The sequence below is a fragment of the Onychomys torridus genome, chromosome 7, assembly GCF_903995425.1.
Source record: "Onychomys torridus chromosome 7, mOncTor1.1, whole genome shotgun sequence".
In the NCBI taxonomy this organism is placed as follows: domain Eukaryota; kingdom Metazoa; phylum Chordata; class Mammalia; order Rodentia; family Cricetidae; genus Onychomys; species Onychomys torridus.
In genome coordinates, this window is record NC_050449.1 from 60278034 (window position 1) to 60301238 (window position 23205).

General features: G+C 48.8%; 1 protein-coding gene across 4 annotated transcripts in view; it reads left to right on the plus strand.

The window, feature by feature from the left end:
* The first annotated feature begins 223 nt into the window (after nucleotides 1-223).
* Ca12 (carbonic anhydrase 12) overlaps nucleotides 224-23205 on the plus strand; it is a 55314-nt gene continuing 32332 nt past the window's right edge. For all 4 annotated transcript variants that reach the window (XM_036193962.1, XM_036193963.1, XM_036193964.1 and 1 more), the window contains exons 1-2: nucleotides 224-472; nucleotides 3952-3972. In XM_036193962.1, the coding sequence (XP_036049855.1) occupies nucleotides 388-472; nucleotides 3952-3972 (106 nt within the window). In that variant the 5' untranslated portion in view covers nucleotides 224-387. The remainder of the gene's footprint in view (nucleotides 473-3951; nucleotides 3973-23205) is intronic.

Consider the following 23205-nt stretch of genomic DNA (forward strand, 5'->3'; position numbering starts at 1 on the left):
CGGCCACATCCAGTTAAGTGATGCATGGATCCCTGACTTCCCACAGCTCCGTGGGAGAACTGGCTCCCCAGGTGACCCAGAGGAATGACAGGCAGCACGGGCCATGGAAGGCCACTTAAGTCAGGACTGCAACTCACCTCGGACCTGGGGCTCCAGCTCTCGGGTAGGCTGGGCGTTTTTGCTCCCGCCCCCTTGCACGATGACATCATGTTTGGGATTGAGAGTCGCGGTTTAAAAAGCAGCCTAGGGGCAGCCAGGAGCCTACACTGCGGAGGAGCACGCTGTGATCCTAGGCTGCGCTCACGTTGTGCTGGTGCGCCCCAGGCAACTCCAAGCGCCTCGCTGCCCTAAAGCGAGCGGCAGCCTCTAGTCGCCGCCGGGACAAAGATGCCCCACCGCAGCCTGCGCGCGGCCATAGTCCTCCTGTTGGTGATTCTAAAGGAGCAGCCTTCCAGCTCGGCCCCGCTCAACGGTAAAGTTTCTGCTTGCTTTTTTTTAGTCCTGCACACTTGGCCGTGCCTGAGCAGAAGGATTTCCTGGCAGGCTTTTGCAAGATAGAATAAAATCACTACTGAGGGAGCAGGAAGGAGCTGTGTATCAAGCACATTTTCAAGGAAGGATTCCTTTAGGATCCACGATCTACTGAGGTTGGAGACACGTTGCCTTTTTAATGGTGCTTTGCGCGCGGTTGGCGTGACTCGTTTGCCTTTTTTTCTGAGCACCACTAGCTTTGGAGATGAGGCTGGTTAACTTGCTAGCCAGAATCCCAGAACCACCTGCAGCGCGCTGAGAAATGACTGGCTTCCTGAGGGGCGCAATCCGCAAAAGGGGAGTCAGGCTGGTCTTCAGAAGCCTCAGAGGCAGTTAGTCAGTAGGCTTCACCTACACGTCAAAGAGATAAGGTAGCCAGCCCATCCTTAAGCATTGTCTTTCCCCAGAGGACTCTACTACCCTGAACCCGCAAGTGTGTGCATGTGCACCCTATTTCTAATTGTAATAAGGGGCTGAACTCCAAAGGGCAAGGGTGCTGAGCGTGCTGAGTAGGGGGTGTCAGGATGAGGTGGGAAGCTGTGGGCTCCCGTCCAAAGCCTGGTTAATTGACTCCCCTGGAACAAGAACGGGAAAGCAGACTTTAGCCTGCCTCCTTCTCAGCAGCTTTACTTAGGGACAGGACGGTGAGTAGGTCCTGCTTGTGACTGTCTCCACATCGTGAAGATGCTTGTGGCTCTACAGTTCCTGGGTTGCAACATTTATAGAAAGGACCAAGAGTGACTATAATGGCTGAAAAAACAAACAAGCAACAAACAAACAAACAAACAAACAAACAAAAACCCCGAGGCAGCAGGGAGAGAGCATCAGTCCTGCTCAGTGGTCTCAGAGCTCTGTGCTCCTTCCTCCTCCTCGGAGGTCACTGTGCCTGTGGGGAACGCTGGACTTGTGAGCAACAACTGAATCTTCACCTCCTGGCTGGCAGGGTCTGCCTACTGTCACACACACCCCCAGTCAGGAAGAAGCAGGAGGTGGGAGAAGTCCCCCAAAATGAGGATCAGTTTAGAAAGCTGCTAACTCTGGCTAACTGCTAACTCTCAGGAAATCTGTGGAGACTGAACTTCACCAGAAGTATTTTTAGTACCGGGCACCTTACACAGAGGAGAGAAGGGCTCTTTCTATTGACCCGTTTCTTCCAGGTTTGGGTCTCCCTCTCTCTGACAGCGACTCCCCATCCTCCTCCATGTTGGCCCCCTCCCTCCCTCCTCATCCTCCAAACTGCCTTAGGGGGAGCTTGCGGTAAAACCCCACTTCCAGCTGACACTGACCATTCTTCTCTGCCTCTAGGTTCTAAGCTTTTATACAGCTATTCATCGGGCCGGTTTCTTGTCTACCTTCAGGGGATAAAGTCAAACAAAACTCATTGAGGTGGACAGAAGGCCAGCTAATCCCAGGTGGGGGCTGGAGGGTTAGCTGAGTAAGGGGTCAAAGTGTGCTCTGCCTGATACTTGGGGGATTGGAATTTATCATAGTTGGCACTAATAAAATGCTCAAGAAAGGCCCTTGGCCCAAGGGTGGGAGGAGCATACGGTGAAGCTGAAGGTCTTCTGGAGACAGCATGGAGCTCTTGGTTACTATGGCTGAGGGCCATTTCAGTGAGCTCTGCCTGAACTGAAGGTGGAGAGCTGGACAGGTTCCTGTTGCCTGGATTGCAGAGTCATTAGCACTTGGAAGCTGCTAGCACCCAAGGCAGAAAGCAGGCAGGGCAGGACCCTGAACCCCTGGCCTGGACTTTGCTAAATCCTCTTTCCTCAGGGCATCTCCCTGCCCAGTGCCAGCTGGGTTTGCAGGTTCCAACAGGCACTGCTGAGCTGCCCAAATCCAGCCTTTTTGGGAAAGATAATGGTTCTATTCTAGGAGGAGCTTGACACGCCCCCCCCCAGGAGCTCCTGAAATTCCTGAGAACATAGTACATGAATGACGATGTGCTGAGACTCTTGCAGGCACATGGTCTACGACAGGTCACTTTGCCTGTGAATGCTAAATCCTTCTCTTCCAAGGCGAGATGTCAATAAATAGTGCTCGAGTCTACAAAACCCAAATGGGGACAATATAAACATGTTTTCTAAGGTATGGAGAAAATACTTAAAGTACTATTAAAAGGATCCAAAAATGGTTGTCCCAGGAAGCAAGTAAATGGCAAGTGACTTTGGGGGGGGGGGGGGGGGGCTGATATTTGTTAGAAAGCCTTGTAGAGCCATCTGGCTCTAAACTATGTACAGATGTCTCATTTGATCAAAATTACCAATTAACTTTGAAAATTAAAAACAAAATTAACATGGAGGCAAAGACATTAAACAAGGTAAATAGCAAAGACATTAAACAAGGCAGTAATAGTAATAGTGGGGGAAAGGAGATGAAATCAACATTTAAAAGAAAGAAATAAAAAAGCAAAGTTCTCTTTCAGCTTTCAGAAACCACCATTGGCTTGAGTAGGAAATTTCTGCTCATGGCGAGTGGCCAGATCCTTGACACTACGTTTTACGGAGACAGGGGAGGCCAGTTCTTAGTCTTCCAGCTGTTCCTCTCAACCACAGACACTCAGAGATCCAGGAGAGAGAGGCAGTCACAAGTTGTACCGTCCCTAGCTGGATGTGTCCCCCAGTGTACAGGGAGACACATCTCACTCAGCTTGGGGTTCCAGTCTTCGTCCAGAAGAAGGGAGAGTGGCTGGATGCCAGGAGCAGAGTCCTGTAACACGGGTTCCAAAGACCATTGGATGGAGGGCTGAAGGACCTGTGTGAGGTGTGAAAGGTGTGGAGTGGGAGGAGGTGGGTGGGTTCTATACCTGGCAGAATTTCTCCTCCACATTCCTGCCACTACCGCCGGCATTATAACTCAGGTGAGGATGGCAGCTCCCTTGGGGGAAACACATCTGTTCTCGGGAAGTTTTTTGCTCTCCAGGTACTGATGTGATGAGTTCTCCAGGATATGTTGTCAAGTGGAAAAAAGCAAGCTGCTAAATAGTGTTTCTAGTAGGGGAGTGGATAGAACATGTGGGTGTCTGGCCCATTGTGAGGAGCCCACCATCACCCCCCACACAAGGTGTCTACTAGAAGAGGGAAGGGAGGTGGGGAGAGAGCACTTCCACTGGATGAATACTTGGATTGCTTTGGGATTTCAAGTCACATGGAATCCCCTGCCCAGTTAATAATGTTTGGCTTTCCTAAGATGTCTAGGGGTGGCACCTATTCCAGATGCCACCTACTGAGTCCACACACACCTCTACAACCCCCCACCCCCCACTGCCCCGTCCTGAGCTCTGTGTGGAGCACACCTCCAGGGAGTCGTGGTTCTGGCTCCAAGTGAGACGTTTGTACTTGGGGGCACTGACACGCTTCAGTCTCACCTATTTGAAAACTCCACTGAGTTGTACTTATTTGTTCCCTCTGCTCTTTACAGGATCCAAGTGGACCTACGTTGGTGAGTAGAGATTTTAAATTTATTTATTTTATTAGGAGAGGACTGTATTTAATAAGACACCTAGAAACTTGGTAGAGGTTATTTGGGGCGTGGGGTGGTTGGGAAAAGCTGGGCATCGTTAGAGAATGGTTCTTCATGAGAGTTACAGTGTGCATTCTCTCCAAGCAGAAAGCCTGCTCTAGGCCCTTGAACTGTAAGACTCGGTATTAAGACTTCCAAATTCCAGTAAGGATTTCTCCCAGACCTCTAGCTGCAGGGGCCCTGGCCAGAGAGAACCCTTCCTCCTCACATCTTTCCTACAACAAACAAAGAAGAAAGAGCTCCTTTCTGAAAAGTTGGCTCGGGCCCTAGAACTTAAGCTGTCAGTAGACCTGAAATTAACTTCTTGTGGCCATGTTGTAAGCAAGCCATGGATGCAGAGATGATGGTTAGTCCTCACAGAAGAAAGAGGCTTGATTTACATTAAATATGGTCTAGGGTGTTTGTGAGGTTGGGTCAAGAACATGCTAGACAGCCTGGCCAGCCTGCAAGACAGTAGGTGGGGCTACATTGTTGCAGTGACCCAGCAATGTCACTGCTGCCGGCTGGAGCAGGAACAGGAAGGTAAGCACTTGTTGGCCCCTTGGCTAGTGCAGGAAAGTTGGTGATATTTTGATAGGGACAGAGTCACGGACACTGCACAAGATACAGCATAGAAGTGACCTCGCTGGCCCTGGTGGGTGAGGAAAGCAGAAACGTTCTGCTAGAGTTAAAGCCAGGAAATGCATTGGCTTGTGGATGGGGACAGTTGGGGAAACTGATTATGAGAGTAGAATCCTACTGTAGGGAAGTCTGACCTTCCCGTGCAAAGACTAGCCTGGAATGTTCTGGTAGCCCAGGAAACATAGGTAAGTCACTGAATCAAAAGGCATGTTCTCCCAAGCCAAGCCTCCAGGCACTCTGCTCCTCCCCCATCCCAGCACTGCATAGCTCCACTATTACTAACGGCCTTTATGTACTTATTATGTGCAAGGAACGTTACTAGGTGGGTGGGTAATTAGAAGGGTATGCTGAGCTCTGTAGCTGGGAATTACAAAAGTTCATAATTCAGAGCAGAACATAATAAATAGTAACAGCGGATTGTAAATGAATAGTCCAGTGCGCTGGTTGTCAGAGGAGAGATCCAGGGCTGGGAAGTTAAGAGACTTCCCGAAGGAACCAGACTTCAATCTAGGCCTTAAGAGAATGGGAGGACTGGGGAAGGTGGGGAAGTCCTGTTGGCCCAGGTGCCAAGAGCATCACATGGACAGAGGGGAGGCTGAGCAAGCTGGAATTTGAAGGAAGTGCCTAGACAAGGGTTTATAGAGAGTCATGGGTTTGGAGGTCAGAAAGGATGGGTCGAGGAGAGGAGGCCAGGAAATTCCAACTTGTTCTGCACGCAGTGGGGCAGGGCAGGCAGCAGATCTGGATTTAGGAAGAAGGCATTTGGGCAGATGGAAGGGAGACAGGAAAGCGTTGGGCCTTTGTGGAAACTGTTCTGTTCCCTGTCTTCACACCTTCCTTACAAAAGGGTGGGCTGAGAATCCAGCAAAGAAAGAATAGACAGAGTTGGGCTGCAGGGCCTCTCCTACAGGCTGTGTGTGTGTGTGTGTGTGTGTGTGTGTGTGTGTGTGTTCCACAGTGGAGGATAAGCACTTGGATTCTGTGATTCTCAGTAAGCCATTTGGGCCCTCCGAGCTTCCCTTGCCCCATCTGCAACCCTGGTCGTGGAATTATCTAGACCAGTGTCCCTCGGACTACATCTTGGCATCAACTACATCAGAATCTTCTAGAGTTCATTCTGAAAATGCAAGTTTCTGGGTCTCTGGTAAGAAGGTACCTGAGAAACCCGAGTTTTTAAAAACATTCCTCAAGGATAGATAGATAGATTTGTTTGTTTGTTTGTTTATGGTGTTCGGAGGCTCTAACTCAAAGCCTCTGGAATCTAGATAGGCACTGCCCACTGAGCCATACTCCAGGCCTCATGCATGTCACCAAAGGACTCTATGCAGACGCTTCCCAAGATCCTTCTAGTCCAAGAGTCAGTGCTAACTTGTTCCACTGATTCTGCTGGCATCTCACACATAGTGGAGACACAAATCAAGTCCCTACATGGCTCCCTGCATCTCTGTCACAGCCCCGCAGCCTTCAGGCAGAACGAGGTGGGAGTAGTCATATCCTTTGTAGCAGCCAACAGCATTGCTCCAAGAAGTGGCCTGGCCTAGGGCTGTTCTTCCTGACCACTAGCCCAGGATAGCCCTCTGCCTCCCGCACTGTGCAGTTAGAATGGCTCCATGATAAGGACAAAGGGCAAAATCTAATGGTACATGGCAAAAACATTGGCAAACCTAGCCTTTGATTTTGTTTTTGTTGTCTAGAGACCGGGTCTCTTGTTAGCCCAGGATGCCCACCCCCCAACTCATTTTGTAGCCGAGAATGACTTTGAATTCTGATCCTCCTGCCTCTCTCCCCAGAGAGGTGGGATTGCAGGCTTGTGCTACCATGCCCAATTTCCATGACACTGGGGATTAAACGTGGGGCTTTGCACATGTACTGTACCAACTGGGCTACAAACCCAGCCCAAACCTGGTTTCCTCTAGTGTGCACAGTCATCCCTCGGAGGTGACGAGTGCAGGAGGGCAGGAGGAGGATAGCTCAGGAGGCAACAGGTCCAGGCCAGCACGGGCAGCTGGCACCGGAGCCCAGAAGCACACAGGTGGAGAGCAGGCCCAGCATTCATGCTGGAAGGAGGTGGTTCCCAGCAGTAAAGGCTGAACAGAACAGGACAAGCCCAACCATGTGCTTGGTTCCCTAGGGTCTAGAACCCAACACACAGCTACACTGAATCACCTTGCTCCAGGCTTTGTGTGGTTGCACACGGTGGAACTTCTATGTGGGAAAAGAACTCTACTCCTGTCCCTGGCACTGAGCCTCAGTGGTTGACTTCATGGTGGATCTCCAGACACAGGAACATCTTGCAGCCAAGATGGGCCAAGTCCTGCCCGTCTGTTCCTGGGCCGGCTTTAGAATGCCAAGACTTGATCATGAGAGAGGAAAGGATAGAGCCAGCCCCCTACCCACCCCGACTTTAAGCCAGTGCCCATCAGCCCTGTAGAGCTGGGTACCTGACCTGCTCAACTGCTAAGTGACTGACTTGCAGGTTAGGCTGTCACGTGAGCAGAGGACAAACTCCTACCCAGTAAAGCAGATCTGTGGCTGAAAGTCAGAAGACAGGGTGTCCTGGGGGTAGTGAGAAAGAGGTGCCTGGGAAGCGACATCAGGGGTAGCTGGGTGTGTATTCAGTTCCTTGACATGGGTACTGTGTTCAGTTTATGAACATTCACCAAGCTGTTGGCTTATGATACATGCACTTGCTTGCATGTACATCAGGTTCAACGCAAGAAGTGAACATTTCCAGCTGACTGGAGGTTTTGATAGTCAAAGATATCAAGAAACCAACAAAAATCCCATTGTGGGCCAGAGAGATGGCTCAGTGGGCAAAGGTGTCTACAGCCAAGCCCGAGAATCTGAGTTTGCTCAGGTGGGACCCACATGGTGGAATGAGAGCCAACTACTGCAAGTTTTCTTCTAGTCTCTGTATATGCACCACGGCACATGTATGTGCATGCATACACACATGTACACACATGTATACACACATGTATACACACATGTATACACACACACACACACACACACATCCAGTGAATTTGAAGCAATGGAGCAACCCCCTCCCCCCCCCAAAAAAAATGTCAGTGTTGGAAATAATGAACCAAGAGCAGAGAATGGTCATGGTGTCGACATCCGCTGGTATCAGACGTTGGTTTGGTTGTCTACAGATTTGAGCTAGCTTGGAAAGAGATTCAGGTAAAGACAACCCTTAAAGACATCGTAATGCATCTGGGTGGTGGTGGCGCACGCCTGTAATCCCAGCACTTGGGAGGCAGAGGCAGGTGGACCTCTGTGAGTTCGAGGCCAGCCTGGGCTACAAAGTGAGTTCCAGGACAGCCTCCAAAAGCTACAGAAAAACCCTGTCTTGAAAAAAAAAATCCCCCAAAACAAACAAACAAACAAACAAACAAACAAACAAAAAAAAAAAGACATCGTAATGTTGGGGAACATGGATACCAAGATCTCCCCTGGAAATCTCATTTCTCTCCAAGTCATCACCCCACAGGGCATCTGTAAGGCTAGCCTCTCCATCTTGATATGTGGGATTTGGGATCAATGGGGGCTTGACTGTGAGGGGGGAAAATGGTGGGGTGCAGCAGACCACAGGTCTTCCTGCTCGGTTTAGTGATAGCTTGGGCAGTCTTTGGCTTGGGGAAGATTTGGTGTGTCCCAGAAACTGCCATGCATTCCCAACACTGTTGTCCTTTGTCCATGCCTCTGTTCCTCCCCTGCACAATGGAGTCTCCATCCTAAAGAGTTTTCTTTGGAGGGCAGGGGAGATGGCCCACTTAGTCAAGTGCTTACCATACAAACAGGAAGACCTGAGCTCCATCCCTAGCAACCACATAAGAGCTGGGAATGGTGACAGTCTTGTAATCCCAGAGCTAGGGAGACTGAGACAGGCAGATCCCTGGGGCTTACTGGCCAGCTAGCCTAGCCCAACCGCTTAACCCTAGGGTCTATCGAGAGACCTTGTCTCAAAAACACAAGCTTAACAGAGTCTAAAGATGGACCATAGAGATTGATTCTAGCTTCTAAATCCATGTATGCACATGTGCGCAATGAACACACACAGAGAATTCCCCTTGGAAATCTGGCTGAGATCCTCCATAGCAGCAGACATCATGTTCACATCCTTCACGTCCTTCAGGCCCTGCCTCCACCTGCCCTTTGCCTGCCTCTGCCAGAACACAAAGCCGCTGCCAACACATGTGCCCTGGGGCCCTGCACGCTCTCCTTAAGCCTTTCTCAGCCTTTAAGACCCAGAAATGGAACACAGGAAAGGAGCCTGGAAATTAAACTTTCCTTTCTACCCTAAAGCAGGGATGTAGACCCATGTGGCCCCACCCCCAAACTGCAGTAATAAGAGCAGGCCTGTCCAAGCCAAAGGAAGGGCCGAAAATGGCAGCTGGGGGCACACACAATTACAAGGCGGATTTAATTAAGGGGGTGCGTGTCTTTCTCCAGTGTCCCACAGCTGCCATCCTGAGCATGAATAGGAGGCCCAAAGTACTCTTTGGAGAGCTAGTAAAGGCCAGACATGTTTTTCCTATTAGAGAACTGAACCTTGTCCCTGTGTCGGAGGATTTCCCTGAGACCAGCAATCTGACCCACTCTCGTTTATTAAATCTGGGCTCCAGTCCCAGTTACGGCTAATTAAAGCGGTGGCGTGCAGGGTCTGTTGGGATGTGGTGTGGTCTGCCCACTCGCAATGGGCCTCATGTTTTCTGGGTTGCAGAATTGGAGCTTGAGTGTGTCCTGGAGGCCCTTGGTCTGCAGCTCCCCAAGTTCCTGTGTCTTAATGACTACATCTGGCCTTAGAGAGGACAGGGACATCAGTCTTCATCCCTACAGTTGGGGGTGATGGCTGGGTGGGTAGTTTGGGTAGATGTAGAAGTGAGATTCCAGAAGCTGGCAGATCTTGAACATATCCACTAGGCCACTTTCTGGCTGGCTGGTGTTAGGACAGCAGCTTGAGTGCTCTGTACCTCAGTTCCTTAGCTATAAACCTGGGCATGATAGCAGCTAGCTCAGTGTGTCTCAAAGCATGGTCTGTGGGCCAACACCATCAGCATCAATGTGACTGTTAGAGATGCAGATTCCTGGTCCTGCCCCAGGCCTACCCCACTAGTCAGGACCTCTGCTGGGGTAGGCTCTGCTGTCCTTTTAGCAAACCCTTTGTATAAGTCTGGTGTGTACTCAAATTTGAGAAGTACCCTGGGCTTCATTGGGCTGTGGTAAGGATCAAGTAAGACAATCCATGGGAAAGAGGCTGGCTCAAAGCTAAAAGCCATGTCCTTGTCTATTCTAATACCTGATAACACCAGAGCACCCAATGCACCCATGTGGTCTCTCTCTCTCTCTCTCTCTCTCTCTCTCTCTCTCTCTCTCTCTCTCTGAACTATTTTTTTTTTTTTGAGCTGGGGATCAAACCCAGGGCCTTGCACTTGCTAGGCAAGCGCTCTACCACTGTGCTAAATCCCCAAACCTGAATTATGTTTTTTTTTAAATAGCCAGTATATATCCTTTTATATTCTGATTAAACAAAGGATATTTTTTTGAGAAGGGAAGAATCAGACAAAGCCACACAAGAGCCTCCCAGCCCAGAATGCTCTTTCTGGCTTTGTCCTTCAGATCAAGGTGAAGGTGGAATTTACCTCCTGATGCTTTCTTGGCACCTAGACACCACGTATCTGGTTGCACATCCAAGGTCACTTCAGCCAAGCACCAATTTCCCAGGAGGTAGGCCCATCCTGGGTGCCTGAGCCTAAAGGTGAAAATGGCCTTGACCTAGGGCTGATGGGGCTCTGAGCTGCATATGCCTAGATCCATGCAGGATCTGAGAGGAGTCCATGCATGGTTTCCTATGCACTTGACTACAAGAGAGCTGTAGCTTGGCAAAAGGGCTGAATCAAAGCTGGTGTGTGCAGGGGGCTGGGGGTGGGGCAGTGGCATGTGTATCTCGGTTCCAGACAGGCTCTAATAAGTCTGGTTCCTATGAACATGTCACTGTGACAAAATGTCTAAGAAAAACACTTTAAAAAAAAAAAAAGAAAGGCTCTCACTGTGTAGCTCTGGTTGGCATTGATGTGTAGCCCAGGCTGGCCTTGGACCCACAGGTACCCATCCCCTTACTTTTGCCTCCCAAGTACTGAAATTAAGGGCATATATTACCACGCCTGGCAAGGCAAACAGCTTAACAGAGAAAAGGTTTTCCCCTCATGGTTTCACAGCTTCCACCAGCTGTCTTCATTACTCTGGGCCTGAGTGAAGCAGGACATCCTGGTAGTATGGTAGAGAGTGTGCTGGGGCAGGGCTGCTCACGTCACTGCAGCCAGGGAGCAGAGAGGCAGGAACATCCCATATATCCTTCTCAGACCCTCTCCTAGCAGCCTTCTTCAGTCAGTCTCACTTCCTGAGAGCCCAGTAAGCTATGAACACATGGACAGGTTACTCTATTGATGAAGGTATTGTCCTGGCGAGCTAATCACCTTACCACAGCACCACCAGTTGGGGACCAGACCTTCAATACATGAGTCTTCAGGGGAGCACGTCAAATCCAAACCACAATAGCAAGGGGAAAAAAATGGTGCACAGAATGCTTTAGAGTCTTCAGGGAGCAGGGCCTCTTTCCCAACCATTTTCTAACCTTCCCCTGCCAGGCTGCCCTGAAGTGAAGGAGCCCTGGTGTCCCAGCCAGACTTGTCCAGGGCAGCACCATGGGATGAGGATATAGTAAGTGCACCTGCCATGGTCAAAGACCTTATTTTATTGGTTCCTGAGTATCTACCATCCCCACATTTTAGCATTTCTGAAACCAAGATAGATCTTTTTAAGACAAGAGCCTCACTATGTATCCCAGGTTATCTGAATCTTACTACGATTCTTCTGTCTCTGCCTGCCGAGTTCTGGGATTGGAGGCATGCGTAACCCATTGAGCGTTTGGGGATGGATCTTGTCATCAGTGGCATCTCGAACCATGAAAATATGGTAGCTGTTTCACAAATCGTCACTGAGAAACAGTTCTAGGTGCTAGGAATATGGAGAAAGAGGCAGAGATGATTGATTTCAGTAAGTAGTGAAAACGAACAAGGACAAAGAATGGGAAGGGCGATGGTCTGTACACACTTGGTTCACAGCACCCAGTAAGGAGAGGGATTCAGTCGATTTTGAATTTAGCTTTACCAAGCTTCCATTGGTTCACAGCTCATACACTCAGGTAGTGCTGGGTGAGTAAAATTCTTTCAGCAATGTAATTTGCGTGTCCTTTTGGTTTACAGAAGTATTGCTTTACAGAGCAAGCTTTCTGAGTCCCTGCCTGTCATTTGATTCATGCCAACCAGGAAGGAACAAATCTTGGCTGCCACCTCCTTGTGTCTATAAAGGTTGACTCAGGACTGGTATAACTCTAAGTCAGATGGTTCTGTTTAGTTCGCCTTACTTTTTACAATACTCTGTAATCCTTTATTTGTTTCCCCAAAGGCAAGCTGTAGCTCCAACTTGAGTAAATGCCTGTTTTTATTTACTTGTTTTTGAGGTAGAGACTGATGTATCCCAGGCTGACCTCAACCTCGCTCTGTAACTGAAAATAACCTTGATCTTTCTGCTCCCACCTCCCAAGCACTGGGATTATAGGTGTGCCGCCATGCTTTTTTTTTTCCCCCTTTGGTTTTTCGAGGCAGGGTTTCTCTGTGTAGTTTTGCACCTTTCCTGGATCTTGCTCTGTAGACCAGGCTGGCCTGGAACTCATAAAGATCTGCCTGCCTCTGTCTCCCAAGTGCTGGGATTAAAGGCGTGCGCCACCACCGCCCGGCCCCATGCCTGGTTTTATGCAGTGCTGAGAACTGAACCTAGGACTTGGTGCATGCTGGGCAAGCACCAAAGCTACTGAGCTATGTCCCTAGCCAACTCATGTCTGATTTTTAAAAATTAATATATTAACAAGCTGGCTGCAATTTTTTAATCAAAGACTGCAGGTTTCAAAACACCTGAGAGAATCAAATTTTTTACTTCATACCACAAATATTTACTGAGTGAAAAGCAGGCCAAACACTGTGGGGAGGAAACAGATAAGCATTAGGGCTGACTCCGTTATGGGACTGGCTTTCTGGAGAGTCAGCAAGTTACAGGTTCTTAAGACACAGAGCAGAAGGCTCCTACCTCGAGTCTTAAGGAAGGGATTAGAACAGCGGTTCTCAGCCTTCCCGATGCTGCAGCCATTTAATTCCTCATATTGTGGTGACCCCCGACTGTAGAATTATTGCATTGCTACCTCATCATTGTGATTTTGCTACTGTTATGATCATAATGTAAATATCTGATATTCAGGCTATCTATATGTGACCCCTGTGAAAGGGTAGTTTGATCCCCTAAAGGTTCACAACTCACAGGTTGAGAAACACTGGATTAGGAGGAAGTGCCTTGAGGTTGCATGAGCCAAGTCCTGAAGGTCATGTAAGAGCCAGGGAACGTCACTGCAGACAAAGGGACAACCTGGACAATGGTCAGCTAGGAGGCTGGTGTAGTGTGGACGTGAAGCAGGACTTCAATGAAGAGAGAAGGAACTTGGAGTGAGGCTGAGGAGCCCTCAGCCAGCTAGGAAGGCAGCAGGAAGCTGCTACTAGAATGTTCTAGGAAGAGGAATCCTGTGAGGGTAAGCTTTGAGAAGGACCACCTTGGCTGTGGGATGAGGAATGGAGTGAGTGGAAAATACTGGGGAGACCAGAGGAACGAGGGAGGGAGAGAGAATGGTAACAAGGACATGGACCTGCTGCGATGTATATGTGGACAGCTAATGGTGCAGCCTGCCTGTGAGCGACTGCTACCCTCAGCTCGGCTTCACTGAGCATTCATATAGGCCCTGATGGTCACTATTGCCTGGGAGGATGGGGAAGAGAGAGTGTGGATGAACCCCTCCAAATTGCACCCTCGTATACGAACAAGCCCAAGAGAACTAAGTTGGCAAGGGGGCTAAGCAGAGAAAAGGGCCTTGCACAGCAGTCCCAGGTCTCCTGACTCTCACCTGAGTCACGTCCCCAGGCATTTGACAATGCTTACTTTATTCCAGGGATTGTACTCTTCTTACATGATGCATCATGCCGTAGGGGAACTGCGGGGACTGAGAAAAAAGTAGGCAGTGAAGACCTGTCAGGGACAGATCACGCTAAGTTAATTCGCCTTTCTTCCCCTCAAAGGGATTAAAAGGCTTGGTGGTTCAGGAAGATACAATAGACTAATACCTGTTGATATAAACAAACATTTGATTCAGCTCACTGTGGCATGCTCATGGGAAATGTGGACCAAGCTGGTGTGACTGCTCGGAGGAGAAATGAATGGCATCTAAGTCACCACTGTTACTCTCAACGTCTGAGGAGAGGCAGCTTTCTCTAGGAGCAACCCTGAATCAGTGCCCTTTTCTGATCTACAAAGGGAGTTCCAGGACAGCCAGGACTGTTACACAGAGAAACCCTGTCTCAGAAAAACAAAAACAAAACAGAAAACCAGAAACAAAAGGCCACCCTTTTCTGAGGCCTTATGACTGCAATGGTGGGCAGGAGTACAGTGGATGGGATGAGAGCAGAACGGAGGCTTGGGTGAGGGACTGGCCTCAACAGGGGTGGAGGCGAGGTCCTGCAGGGGACGAGAAGACAGACTTAGCATGCCCACCCACATCCATACGTGATCTCTGCTCTCAGCTATCCCCTCTCCTGACACCTTCATCTCCCTCAGTCTACGGAGAGGGAGCCTCCAGTTTGTTACCGAGTTGCATGTCAGGGGCTTCTACTTCTCCCACCTGGCTCCATCTTAAAGCCACTGCTCTGCTGGAAATTCCCTGAGAGTCTCCACTTTTGATAGACCTGTCAGTGCAATGGGTCCCCGTGAGCAAGGAGGAGCCAGGGAAGGTCCCTGTCTCTAAATGGAGGTCTAGTAGAAGACTTGAGAACCACAGGGTTTGAGCACAGTCCTTACACTTAACTGCCCCAGGAAGCACAGGTCCTTGCTTCATGAGCTTGGTGACCATTGATTAAGACCTTTTCCCCCAGCGGCAGCTTTTGATCTGGATCTTGCTGAGTACAGGGCAGTGTTCCAGGGCCTTTGAATGGTAATGGGTCGGTAAGGAGCCATGTGTGCCCAGGAGGAGAGTTACTCAGAGGGCGTGTGACCACCTGCTGAAGGAGCTATCCTCCCTCCCCATGGGGCCTGCCCAGGATCCAGGATCTTGTGACTGGCCCAGGGGAGGTACTCAGGAAACATGCATCTGTGGACGCAGCTCTATGATTCAGAAAAGGCACCGAGAACATGACATTTGATCTAGGACTGTAGAGTTTCAAAAGAGACATGGTATGGAATGAAATACAATGCCGCTGAGCACTAGATGTAAAACAAGACATGCAGGGAGCCCTAGGGGTGTTTTGGGCGAAGTGAAAGGGAGAGCCTACTGTGAAAGGTTGGAAACCTGCCCCTAAATCTGGGAGCGGGAGACCTGAGATTCTTCTGAAAGAGGGGAGCACCAGTAATATCGCTTACCTTGTTTAGACTGTCCTGAAGGAACACCGATTCCTCATGGCTGCCCTGTGAGACAGCTGTTACTCCCTGAATTCTGTCAGTGACGCTCTGAGGATCAAAGAAAGGCACCCAAGGTCTCACAGCCAGTACAGCTGTGAGCAGCAGCTGTGGTAAATGGTTTCAGAGCTTTTGAGTTCCCCACTGTACTTCACACTGCTGGGAAAGACTGTTAGAAGTAGCCTATGAACGAACCTTATCAAGTATAAGAACTGTCAAAACACCATTTTTTTTCCCATAAGGGATAAGTGGAGGGAGTCATTAGTTACACACACACACACACACACACACACACACACACACACACCATGGTGCTGTAGGTCAGCTATCAGAAGGACTTTCTCATTTATGAAAGCAACTAAGCACCGGCTAAGCATTGGCTCAGCATTCAGAGGCTATTCCAATTTTGTTCAAACTCCACTCTAAGGAACGGCAGAAAGTTGTCTTTTTGTCTGTCTGTTTGTTTGAGACGGGGCCTCAAGTAGTAGTTCAGTGGTCTTTAACATGCCGGGTAGTCAAGGATGACCTTGAACTCCTGACCCTCCTGTCTTCCCAAGTCCTTTCATAACAGCTGTGTGCCACTACACCTGGTTTTCTGGAGTACTGGGGACTGAGCCAGAGCTTCCCGTGAGCTAGACAAGCAGTCTACCAACCTAGCTGCACCCCAGCCCATGCTGATGTCTTAGAAACAACCCCCACTCTTCTCATTTCTGGGCTCCCCCGGGATGCTTAAGGGGATGTTTTGGAATGTCACAACCTCCTTTCTCTTATCCAGTCTTCACCTATCCCACAAGCTTTAATCTCCTGGCCTCCTCTGATCACTGCCCAGACTGTGGAGAGGTTGCTATGGTGGAGAACAAGGGCTTCCATAGTTCCCAGCTCAGCCTTTCTAGTCACTGGCTATGTGAGTCGCCATATGTCTTAGGGTTTCTAATGCAGTGACGAAACACCATAACCAAAAAGCAAGTTGAGGAGGAAAAGGTTTATTCAGCTTACACTTCCATATCACTGTTCATCAAGGAAGTCAGGACAGGAAGGGCAGGAACCTGGAGGCAGGAGCTGATGCAGAGACCCTGGAGGAGTGATGCACACTGGCTCGCTCCTCATGGATTGCTCAGTCTTCTTATAGAACCCAGGACCACCAGCCCGGTGATGGCTCCACCCACAATGGGCTGGGCCCTCTCCTGTCAATCATTAACTAAGAAAATGCCTTACAGCTGGATCTTATGAAGGCATTTTCTTAATTGAGGTTCCCACCTCTCAGATGACTTTAGCTTGTGTCAAGTTGACATAACACTAGCCAGCACACGGTGTTATCTATCTTTCTGAGCTCAATTAACTTATCTACTAAAAGAGAGCAAGGTATCTATGTTATAGGGTAGCTGTGCAAATGGAAATAACTGAGGACTGCGGCCCAGCCCTCCATTGTTCTTCTGAAGTAAGTTGCACAGAGTGTGGTCTTGGTCTTTTGCCTGCATATTCTCCAAGGCTGCTTTTATGCTACGACAGCAGAACTGGATTGTGACAGAGACGTGTAACCTGCAAAGCTGGAAATCCTTCTGAGCTTGCTTTTTGGAGGAAAAGTTGGTCAATGCCTTATCAGGAAGTTGCCCAGGGCATAGTCAATGCTCAGTGAATCATGACTTTGTAAAGAACTCTAAACCCTCTAGGTCTTGGAGTTTAAGAAAATGTATTTATGGTTCTAGAGCAGTGGATCTCAGCCTTCCTAATGCTGCGACTCTTTAATACAGTTCCTCATGTTGTGGTGACTCCCAACCATAAAATTATTTTCACGGCAACTTCGTAACTGTAATTTTGCTACTGTGAATTGTAATGTAGATATCTGATATGCAGGCTATCTGCTGTGCAACCCCTATGAAAGGGTCATTCGACCTCCAAGTTGAAAACCACTGGTCTAGAATGACACAAGGCAGTCATAGTCTTAAAAGGGAATTTAGGGGCTGAGGATGTAGCTCAGTCAATACATTTCTTGCCTAACATACACAAAGCCCTGGGGTCCAGCCCCAGCACTGCATAGATGGCATGTGGTAGTACATGTCTAATCCAAGTACTTGGGAGGTAAAAGAAGGAGAATCAGGAATTCAAGGTCATCTTGGGTTGCATATCAACTCTGAAGCTAGCCTGGACTACAGGAGACTCTGTCTCAGAAGACAGAGAGTGGACTGGGGACATAGTTCCAAGGTCAAATGCTTGTCTAGCATGTACAAGGTCCTGAGTTTCATCCTCACTACCAGGAAAAAGAGAGAACAAGAATATTGAAAATTCAGTGCTGGCAAGGTGGCTCAGCGGGAAAAGGTACTGCCAAACTGCTAGCCTGATTCAGTTCCCAGGACACATGGTGGAAACAGAAAACTGACTTCTGCCAACTAACTGTCTTCTGATATTCTTACACAAACTTTGGCGTGCACATACATGATTTCAATCTCTCTCAATTTCTCCCACTCTCTCAAAGAAAAGGTGTGGAAGGGAATCCAGAGTAGTACTGTCCATGTTCCCTGAGGGAAACTACCATGTTCTGCCTTTTCAGAGGGCAGGGGGCAGTGCCATTCTGTTATAGGCATCAGCTTTGCCTTCATGGGCTGCAGCCCCCGAGGCTATGTCCTGTCATCCCCGAGGCCAGGCCCCCACTCCACTCTTCTGCCCATAATGACTGACAGTGAGAGCATCTACTCCCTTCAAGAAAATGTTCTCTGTGGGTGTCATCTGGTCCCTCCTTCCCTGTCCGTGTCCTGGTGGGACAAGAACAATCCTCTAGTCCAGGGCTTCTGAGCTTCTGCATGACTGAGCTTTGCGGTGGAATATTTCTGTCATGGAATGGTCCTGTGCCTTGTCGGGTATTTCCCAGCATGCCTGGCCTCTGTCCAGAAGATGCTGACAGCATGCCCCTACTTGTGGTAGCCAACAATGTCTTTACACATTGCCAAATGTTCCCTGAGGGGCAAATTGCTACAACTGAAAATCACTAGGCTTAGTCTAAAATAACACTGCAGGTGAGGTAACAAGAACTGGGTCCAGCACAGGATAGTTCGTGTTTAGAAAAGCAGGACTCTGTACAAAGGCACAGAGCCACTGTGTACATATCTGACCATGCTGCTGCTTCATTCAGTAGGATGTGGGGGGGCCTGGGGGGGCTCTGCTCCACTCTACAGCTGATGCTGCACATGGCCTGAGGACTTTGGGTAGCTATTGACCCCTGTGTTACTAAGAGGCTTCTCCCCTCCCCCTCACTTCCTCTCCCCTCCTGTCCCCTCTTCTCTTAGGCAGGAGATTGGACCCAAGGCCTCGTGTATACTAGGCAAGCAATATAACATGAACTACAGCTTCACTTGACTACGAGAAGGTTTCTCTCTGTCTCTGTCTGTCTCTGTCCCTCTCTCTCTCTGTGTTGTGGTATATGTGCATGTGAGTGTGTGGATGGATCTACACATGTATGTGTGTGTGTGTGTGTGTGTGTGTGTGTGTGTGTGTGTGTGATTTAGAGGTCAACATTGGGTGTTTTCCTCCATAACTTCCTTTCCTTTTTTTCTGAGACAATCTCTCACTGAGCCTGGAGCTCACAGATTTATCTAGACCAGCTGGCCAAGGAGTTTCAAGAACCTCAGCACTGGGGCTATCACTGAGCCTGACATTGACATCGGCCTTAGGGATCTGAACTCAGGTCTTCAGGCTTGTGTGGCAAGTACTTTCCTGACGGAGTCATCTCCCTAGCCCAGAAGGATTTCCAAAATGCTTGCTCCCACAGGAAGGATGCCGCAGGATGTGAACATGCTTCTGAATCCTACCCTGTGCCAGCCCGTCAGCCTTTTCTTCATTTTTATATCCAACTCTACTGCTGATAGAGTTTCTGGATACTTGGTTGTTCAATGATCCATTATCCTACCCCCCCCCATTGTTACCATTTTGCTCTGTGGGCTGAGCATTGGGTGGTATATAGGGGGGATCAGGGCCACAGCCTTACCCAAAGTGGATTGATGGTTAAGTGGACGCAGACATGAAAACAGGTATTACAGCAAGATGGCTCGGTGACGAGGTGCTTGCCACCAAGCCTGACAACCTGAGTTTGATCCCTGGGAATCATGTGGTATAAGAAGGGAATGGATCATCCCAGAGGCATGTATAAGAAGAAAAGCCACCAAACAGCTCACATTGGGAGACAGGCGGCCTTGGGCTGCAGAGATGGTTTGGCCATTGAAGGCTACACGCACAACCACAACAGAGATTCAGAAGAGCAAGAGATTTAAGGTGACAAATCAGACAAAGCCATGTCCTGGAAACAGTGAGGAGAAGTTTTAGAAACCGCAGGGGCTGCGGGTGCTTAGAATCATGCACACCTGTAATCTCAGCACTTGGGAGGCAGAGGCAGGAGGATGAGGAGTTTGGTGCCAGGCTGTGCCACACAGTGAGTGATCTTGTATTATAGCATGAAAGGGAGGGAAAAGAAAAGCACCAGGGCAAGACAGCACAGTAAGGGTGAAGTCTGAGGAGAAATGAGGGAAAAGACCGAGCATTTGGACCCAGTGGGCTGTGGACATGGAATTGAGCAGAGTGAGCAGCCAAGGTCTGAATCCGAGGAGAAGACGCAGAAGTGAGCAGGCAGACAGCTCTTGTAATATACTCAAAGCAGAGAGAAGCCAGACCAGGAAGAGCGGGGAGGATCTCACCCAGTGGACAGATCTGGAAAATCCACAGCTAGTCACCAGTCCAGAGTGACATCCAATTTAGATATTCCAGTTTTCCCAGACCTCCTGTGCAAATGCCAGTCAAGCCCAGGTCCCATCCCCCTGCCTCTTGTCTAACAGATGAGCCCTGAGGAGGTGGTTGCGGAGAAGGAGGGAGGGAAATCAGTGTGCCTGTCAGCAGCAAGCAGCTGCACCCTGGAGAGAAGCACCTGTGACATTTGCAGATCTCTCTGTGCCAGGGAAGCAGGCTGCCAGGGAGGCCGCCTCCACCACAGTGTTTACTCTCCCACGGGTCTCCTTTCTGTGCCAGGAACATGGGTCTAGCCTCTCGTAGCCCATGATATTTAGAGTCTTCTCTTTCTACCCAGGAGCTTATTATGAATAATAAATAGCCCTCTTGACCCCCAGCCTTTTCCTATTGCTTTCCAGGTTCATTCACAGCTTGTTTTCTGAAACCTGAGAGGGAGAAACTACTGATGTTTGACTTGAGCCAACAACCGCTTTACACAAAAGGACAAAATCAGTTTGACTAGAATCAAATACTTAAATTATACTAAGATCAACCCTGTGAGTGGAGAAGCACGTTGTAGGACATACACAGAATGGCATAGAACTCAGATGTAACAAGGAATGGAGAGTGACTTCATGCTAGAAACACAAGCCTTGAGACTATGAAAGGAGATCATACACCACATGATTATTTACATAAAATATACAGAATAGGCAACTCCATAGAGAGAGTGGATTAGTGGTTGCCAGGGGCTGGAAGGAGGGAGAATGGGTAGTAGCCATTGACTGGGTGGGTTTGGGGAGTCCTTTGGGGGTGATGAAAATGTTCTAGAACTAAACAGAGTTGATGATTTCACACACACACTGTGAATATTTTATTCTTCGTCTATTATTCCACACAAAAAAAGACTAGTTACAAAATGGGGCTGAGGGGGGCTGATGAGATAGATCAGAAGATAAAGGTGCTTGCCACCAAGCCTGACCATCCAAGTTCAATTCCTGGGACCAATGTGGTGGTAGCCAAGAACTGATCCTTCCAAATTATATTCAGACCCCGCCCCACACACAAATAAATATAATTTTTAAAAGGCTTACAAAAGGGGACTAGGGTTGTAGATCAGTTGGGAGGGTGCTTGCCTAGCATGCATGAAGTCCTGGGTTTGGTTCCAGCACCACATAAAACCTAATGTGGTTGTATATGTCTATAATCCAGGACTTGGGAGGTAGAGGCAGGATCATTAGAAGTTCAAAGTTAATAGATTCTATGATGTGTCAGTGAGTACAATGGACTCTGAATCCAGAAGTTCAAGGTCATTCTAAACTACATGGGAGTTTGAGGCTAGCCTGGGATATATAAGACCCTGTCTCAGAAAATTTTGGGGCTGTTGTTATGGAACAGAGCAGCGGCAATCTTGCCTTGACAGGAGAGGAAAACACGACCCTAGCCCAATCACAAGGCCTTTGATCAAACGAGGGCCTTCACCAGCCCTTCTTGACTTTAGCTGAACATCAAGATCACTGGGGTAGCTCAAGCCCAGTTAAGCAAAACCTCACAGCCAGGGCCAAGCAAGATTAGAAGCTCAAAGAAAGTCCTATGTGTGGCAAAGATTGGGAAACACTGCCTGAGGTCAGTGGTTCGAAAATGTGGGGCCCAGCCCAGCATCAGCAGCTCTTTAGGGGGATGTACTGGACATGCAGAGTTCAAGGCTCCATCTCCAAACTACGGTATCAGAAATACTGGGTTTCAGAAAGCCTTCACAGTCTCTGTGTGTTGTAACAAGCCATTTAAAAGTGTGGCAGCCACTCTTTTGAGCCTAGACCATGTGAACCAAAGAGCACTTTCTTCAACCTTTGAATAAAAGTCTAGGAGCCTCTGTTGTGTGTTTGGCTCAGTGATGGCTGTTGTGAAAATATAGAGGCCTACCCAAGCCCTCAGGCATCCTGTAGGTTAGGCTCTTGGAATAAGATGGGCCCTTTATGGTTGGGTAATATTCCATTGGATGTCTATGCCACAGTTTTGCTTACTCATTCATCTGTTGATAGATATTGGGTTATTTCCACTACTTGTCTTTATGAATAATGCTGCTGTCTGGCCAGGCTGGTGGCCACAGTCTGCTGTGGACTCAGCAGTTTCACACCTAGCACGGTTCCCTTGTCAATGAATGACTCAAAGAAGACCATCCAGAACATTGTGCCTTGAGCTTGCACAGGCAGCTGCTTGTTTTCATCGTCAGGGTAGGCTAGCGCCACGTTAGCAGCTTGCTGCTCTGGTTTGGAGTTATTGTAGTTCCTTTACTCAAGAATTACTTGTTGACCACTTCAGAATGTCCAGGCTCCTTAGCAGGAATCACACATGCATGAATAAAGCAAGCTGCCACCTAGTGCATTGTGTCCTTGGCAAACACCAGGATCACTTGGGGAGGTGATATTCAGCTGTGCCCACCCCCAGAGTCTGGTTCAGTAGGTCTAGGATGGGGCCTGAGAGCCTTCATTGTTTGCTTGCTTTTCTTGTTTCCTTGATTTTTAGCCAAAGGTGACCCTGAACTTTAGATCCTCTTGTCTCAACCTCCAGAGAGGTGGAATTCCTCATGTGTTCCTCTATACTTCATTTGGTGTTGGCGATGAAATCTGGGGCTTCTTTCATGCTAGGCAAGCACTCTACCAACTGAGCTACATTCCCGGTTAGAGTATATATCTTGAAGGAGCTCTAGGGAGACGGTGGTGGTGGTGGTGGTGGTGGTGGTGGTGGTGATGGTGATGCTATTTCTCTGGGAGAACTTTAAGAACCACTGGACTATTGGGGTAGAAAGACCAAGCCTTCTTTTGTAAGTGTAGTTGCTGCAGGGTGAAGAGTGTAAAGGGCCCTGCAGAGCACAGAGGAGGGCAAGTATTTTGATCTTAGAGTGTGAGCAGGTAGATATTCTGGGGAGCTGCAAAGAGGTTCAGCCCACCGGAATCCAGAGGAAAGGTGAGCACAGAACATAGCAGTCCAGGGAAGTGATGTGGCTTCTCTGTGACAAACAGACTCTAGGACAGCAGGTCCTGAGGGCCTGCCAAGGGGTTGGCTGAGATGGAGGAGCAAAAGCAAATAGATAATTTACCTTTGGCATCTTGGAAACCCCACCCTCCTCACTATAAAAAGCTTTCTTCCAGAAAGAACTTGACAAAAGCCTTGACGTCAGAATGTGAATAATTATGGAGCTCTTTTGTCCCTTACCCCAGAGAATATTGGAGAGGATTATAGATGGGAGTGGGGGGGGTAGGGGAGGTA